The 5,582-nt window shown below is 53.2% G+C and overlaps 1 protein-coding gene across 1 annotated transcript in view; it reads right to left on the reverse strand.

The window, feature by feature from the left end:
• Positions 1–1,834: 1,834 nt before the first annotated feature.
• Positions 1,835–5,582, reverse strand: part of FKBP9 (FK506 binding protein 9, 63 kDa) — a 29,190-nt gene continuing 25,442 nt past the window's right edge. Inside the window, exons 9-10 of the mRNA XM_014541096.1 lie at positions 4,955–5,118; positions 1,835–3,169 (exon numbers count right to left, since the gene is read on the reverse strand). Of these exons, the coding sequence (XP_014396582.1) occupies positions 2,993–3,169; positions 4,955–5,118 (341 nt within the window). The 3' untranslated portion in view covers positions 1,835–2,992. The remainder of the gene's footprint in view (positions 3,170–4,954; positions 5,119–5,582) is intronic.

Genomic DNA, 5,582 nt, shown 5'->3' on the forward strand with positions numbered 1-5,582 from the left:
TTGGCAAGACGATCATTCATTCATTCAACAAATACTTATTCGGCACCTGCTGGGTTTATCTTGTATGTGTTTGATAACTTGCAGTCAGGCCAACTTCCCTGCCAAAATGAATTTTTTTTTTTCTGTCTTAAGTGATAATTTTGAAAGGCTGTATAGCCCTGGCCAGTGTGGTTCAGTTGGTTGCCACACTCAGGTCGCTGGTTCAATTCCTGGTCAGGGCACATGTCCGAATTATGGGCTCGATTCCCAGTAAGGGGTGTGCAGGACACAGCCGATGGATGGGTCTCGCTCATCGATGTTTCTCTCCCTTACCCTTCCTTTCTCTCTCTAAAATCAATAAAAACATATTTTCTTAAAAAGAGAAAAGAAAAGCTATATAAATTCCTAAGTAATCCAAGATCAAATGCACTAGATTTTAACAAAATAGTGCAGACTGCTTATGCTTGCAAAGTAGCCTCATGGTTTGTTTGTCTATAGAGAGGAAGGGGGAGAGAGAAACGGCGATTTGTGTTCCACTTACTTATGCATTCACTGGTTGATTCTTCTATGTGCCCTGACCGGGGATCGAACCTTGGTGCACCGGGACAGCACTCTAACCAACTGGGCTACCCAACCAGGGTGCCTCGTGATGTTTCAAGCACACAGGTCACATGCATGCTTAGATGTCAGATTCTCTAAGATACTCTAACCCCCCACTAGCATCGAAGACGTAGTTCATCTTTCAGGCCCAAAGTTCAAAACCTGTGTCATAAGCCAGGTGGTCCTAAGGCCGTGGTCGGCAAACCACGGTTCGCGAGCCACATGCGGCTCTTTGGCCCCTTGAGTATGGCTCTTCCACAAAATACCACATGCAGGCGCGCACGTACGTTGCGATTGAAACTTCGTGGCCCATGCGCAGAAGTCGGTATTTTGTGGAAGAGCCGGTATTTTGTGGAAGAGCCACACTCAAGGGGCCAAAGAGCCGCATGTGCCTCGCGAGCCACGGTTTGCCGACCACTGTCCTAAGGCAGAGACTGGCCATCTGTTCTATCAGGAGGTCCAAGCTGCCTCAAGGGGCAACACAGAAATCGAGTGTGAAATGTGATGAAGGAAAATGCTGTGTGTGGCACCTCCACCCTCTGTTTGGGCCTCATTAGTACTCACGGCCTTGGCGGGCAGAGCTGTAACCCATAATCATAATGCAAATGTGAGCGAGTGTTGCCGCAGCTTCACAAAGTGAGGCCAGCCAAGCGCACGGAGTCCCTAGGTTGCTTCTGCAAAAAGTAAGCACCGTTTGATTTTTAAAAACATACATGTATTTCCCCCTATACATGCCCATTGTTCTCCATTTGCTCCCACCCCAACCCCTGTTCATTCTCCACCTTTCTCTGCTTCCAAAGAGGCTGATCTCTAACACCAGCTTTTCCTCTGTTTCGGACTGGGTTCAGCGACTGGGAGCCAGTGGCAGGGCAGAGGACAACCCCCGCCCCCCCCAACTGCTGCTGCCCCAGCCACAGCTCCGGACGTGCCTCAGGCCCTGTCTACGCTCCCCTTGACCCTCAGGCCCAGGGAGAAGCAGCCTCCTGCTGTTGCTGCCACCAGCCGTCCCGGGTACCTGGACATTCTTACTGAGTCCCAGAGTCCTGTGCACACCTCTACGAACAGTCCTGTCATTATCCTCCCTGCAGAAGTCCCTAGGAGGGCGTTTCCCGCCAGGACCCTGAGCCTACACCCTCTAACTCTCTCCCAAGTCAACACAGCGAGGTCCTGCGAGTTCTGATCCGGGGGATTCTGACTGCACGGTATATTCCCACGGGGTCCTCTCCGCCTTCCAAGAAAACACCACAAAGCCTGGTGAGAGAATTCAACGTTTTATATACGAAAAGATGGGTTTTCCAACATTCAATTGAACGAGTGCGTGGCGTTTTCATGGACTACCTCAGAGCTACATCAGTACAAAACAGTTTAAATTAGTAACAGAAAGCCGTTTCAGAAGGAAAAGCGTGGGTCACTTCGGGGAGGGGAGGCGGTGCCATCACCGGTGGGGAACAGAGGAGATAAGGCAGCAAGGTGTTCACTGCACAACGTGGACGGGCCGCCAGGGGCAGGGTCCTTGTTACGCAGAGCAAGGCCCCGGGTCTCGGGGCCCTCCCTCTCCAGGAGGCAGAGGAGCAGCCTGTCCCCTTGTTTATGCTCATTGGCTGGGAAGACATGGCCACCTGGGCCACAGGGAGGTGCTCTGCAGCTTGGCTTGGCCGCCAGCCCTGCACGCATCTATCTGATCAAAGGACTCGGCGCAACGGGGCAGAGTGACGGGGCTGAGACAGCGAAGCAGGTGCTCTCGCGTGGCAGACGCAGTCAGGTTCTCTACCCGTGGGCCTCCATGCCTTTTGTGTGGTCCCCAATTTTTCACCTCCAAGCTACCCAACCAATCGGAGGACCACAAGGGCATGGGGTGATGAAGTAGAAAAGCGTGTGTGTGTGTGTGTGTGTGTGTGTGGAGGAGGAGGAGGAGGTGGAGGCTGGGCCAACCAGAAGGTACTGTACAGGCCGCTGAGAAGTTTTCGGGGGCTTTCTGGGAACCCCACTAGGCATGCCCTTTGCTTTTCCTGCCCGTCCGGACAACGCTTATAAAACACCAGCAAGTTAAAAAAAAATTTGTCTTAATCCTCTTTACACAGATATCCTGGATTTTTTCTTCTGTTCCCTGCAGGATGGTTATAACTTCTATACGACTCTATTTTCCCTTAATAACAAAACTACCCAGAAGGCCCGCAGAACATGGTTGGCAGTGCCGCCTTTTCAGTATCCCACACAGCCCGTGCGAAGGCCCCTCGCACCGATTCAGCCTAACACCCTGGCGTTCGGCCTAAAATTCTCACGTGTGTATTGACCCAGCCTTGATGTGTGGCCACCTGCACTTGCTGACAATTCACCTTCTGAGAGAGCCTGGCGCCCTCCCAGCACGCTCCGCCGCCACGGGGCTTGGTGTCACACACGGGGCTCCTCAGGCTCAGAGTTCATCGTGCTTGGCCTCCTGGTCTTTGAGCTTGAACTCCTCGGCCGTGACCTTGCCGTCTGCGTTGCGGTCCTGGTTGGTGAACATATTCTTCACAATCATCTCAGCATCAAAGCCGGGAGCGAGCTTCCCTTTGCCGGATGCCACCTGGGCATGAATGTACTCCGAGAACTGGAAAGGGGAGGGACAGGCTCAGACCCAAACAGAATGGGGTTTGCATCCGAGCTGGCAGAACAGGAAATCCTCTGAGCTACACAACCTGGGTTTTCCCCTCCAGATGCGGGTTAGAAACTGCCGACTGAGTGACTCCAGCAGCCCTTAGGTTCCAGGCGGGCAACCCCGTGGCTGCTGGAGCTCCCCCTCCCCCTAAATCAGCCCTTCGTTCTTCACAAAGACGGGCCCCTGACCACCCAGCTCCGGAGAACACTGCTGCCCACGCTCATTCATTCACACAAGAAAAATGTATCGTCTACTGTGTCCTAGAGCTACATCAACACAAAAACAAAACTTCCTGCATCTGTAACTCCAGCATATTCTGGTAGGAAAGACGCACAATTAAAAATGAGCATAAAAAATAAGCTCCCTATTAAGTAAGAAAGGGAAATGCTCTAGAAAAACAAACAAGTAGAGCCAAGTAAGGAAGATCCGAAGTCCCAGTGGGCAAGGGGGTTGAAGTATGAATTCGGGATCAGGGTCCGACACAGGGACAAAGGGAGACTTGCGCAGAGGCTTGAAGGAAGCGAGCGGAGGTGCCAGTTGTCCAGGGCAAGTGCCTTCTGGGGCAGAGAGGAGAGCGGGTGTGAAGGTGGGTGGGTGCCTGCCAGGTGTTCACAGACCAGCCCGGGGAGAGGAGGCCACAGCGAGCAGGCTGTGGAAGGACTCTGAAATAGGGGGTTCTGCAGGGGTCTGAGTCGAAGCAGGCCATGATCCGACTTGTGGATCAGATCAGAGGACAGACTCCTGAGGAGCTACCAGTGAGGTGGAAGGAAGACGAAGCAGGTGAGGGGTTCTGGAAGGCGGGGGAAGAAGGTGGCGTGCGAAGGAGTCAGCTGTGTCGAGGTAAGAGAGTGAGGACCGACCACTGGACTCAGCAATAGGAAAGGCACCGGTCCCCTGGCAAGACCAGGTGCAGTGCTACTGTGAGCAAGCCAGTCGCCGGGGAGATGCTGACGGCGTGAGAGAAAGGGGAGAAGGCTGGGGCGATGTCCCTGCACGAGCAGGCGTGGAGCAGGTGGGATGGACGGCAGCAGGGTTGTGACGGACAGAGGACTCTACTACCCAGCTCCACCAGGGTGTCTGCTACAGGAGGCACAACACTAGATGCTCAAACAGGGGTGTGGGTCCTGGCTCCCACCACTGGGGAGCTGGGTGACCTGGGGCAAGTCATCGACCTTCTCTGTGCACAGCTGCTTCCTCTGAAAACTAGGGATGATTCCGTGACTGTCGTAAGGGCCAAGCAAGGTAACAGATGGGAAAACAGCACGCCAGGCACGCAGCGAGCACCCAGGAACTGGACCTGACCCAGAGCCGAGACCCTGGAATCAGTCCCTGTAGCTCTCAGTTTCTGCAAAGAGCTTCGATTAGAGCAGCAGTTCTCAGCCTGTGGGTCACGACCCCTTTGGCGGTCGAACGACCCTTTCACAGGGGTCGCCTAAGACCATCCTGCATATCAGATATTTACATGACGATTCATAACAGTAGCAACATTACAGTTATGAAGTAGCCACGAAAATAATTTTATGGTTGGGTCACAGCATGAGGAACTGTATTTAAAGGGCCAGAAGGTTGAGAACCACTGGATTAGAGCGTGCGTGTGAGAGCGCTTGGTGCTTGTGTGTGGAGGGTCTCACCAGCACAGAGATGAACACAGGTGTCCTCCCGCTGCTGGGAAGGCTCCCGGGCCCAGGACGGCTCCCTGGGCTCCTCTGGTCCCACCTGCCTGCAAAGGTCAGTTACCTCTTCCAGGAGGACTTCTCCGTTGCCGTCCTTGTCGATTTCTTCAAAGAGGTTGGATGACACCTCGTCGTTCCATATGAACATGTACCCCTCCGGCAGGCCGGCCACCAGCTCCAGCAGCTCGATGTCAAACACCAGCACGGCACTGCCTGGCACTTCTCCATCTGCCTCAGCAACAGGGAGGGGAGGGTTAGTGCCATGGGGCAGTGGACAGACCCTCAGCCGCCCGCCGCCCTACCCTGGCCTCCAGCCACCTCATGGCGGGCAGGCAGTTCTCGGGAAAGCAAGGAAGTTCAGCATCAGCACATGGTTTTCCCATTGGTGGGCAGTGGCTGCTAGTGAGTCACCAAGTCAGCTTAGAGCAGTGGTTCTCAACCTTCCTAATGCCGCGACCCTTTCATACAGTTCCTCATGGTGTGGTGACCCCCAACCATAAAATTATTTTCGTTGCTACTTCATAACTGTAATTTTGCTACTGTTATGAATCGTAATGTAAATATCTGATATGCAGGATGTATTTTCATTGTTACAAATTGAACATAATTAAAGCATAGTGATTAATCACAAAAACAATATGTAATTATATATGTGTTTTCCGATGGTCTTAGGCGACCCCTGTGAAAGGGTC

This window comes from Myotis brandtii, unplaced genomic scaffold (assembly GCF_000412655.1).
Source record: "Myotis brandtii unplaced genomic scaffold, ASM41265v1 scaffold260, whole genome shotgun sequence".
NCBI classification, from domain to species: Eukaryota; Metazoa; Chordata; class Mammalia; order Chiroptera; family Vespertilionidae; genus Myotis; species Myotis brandtii.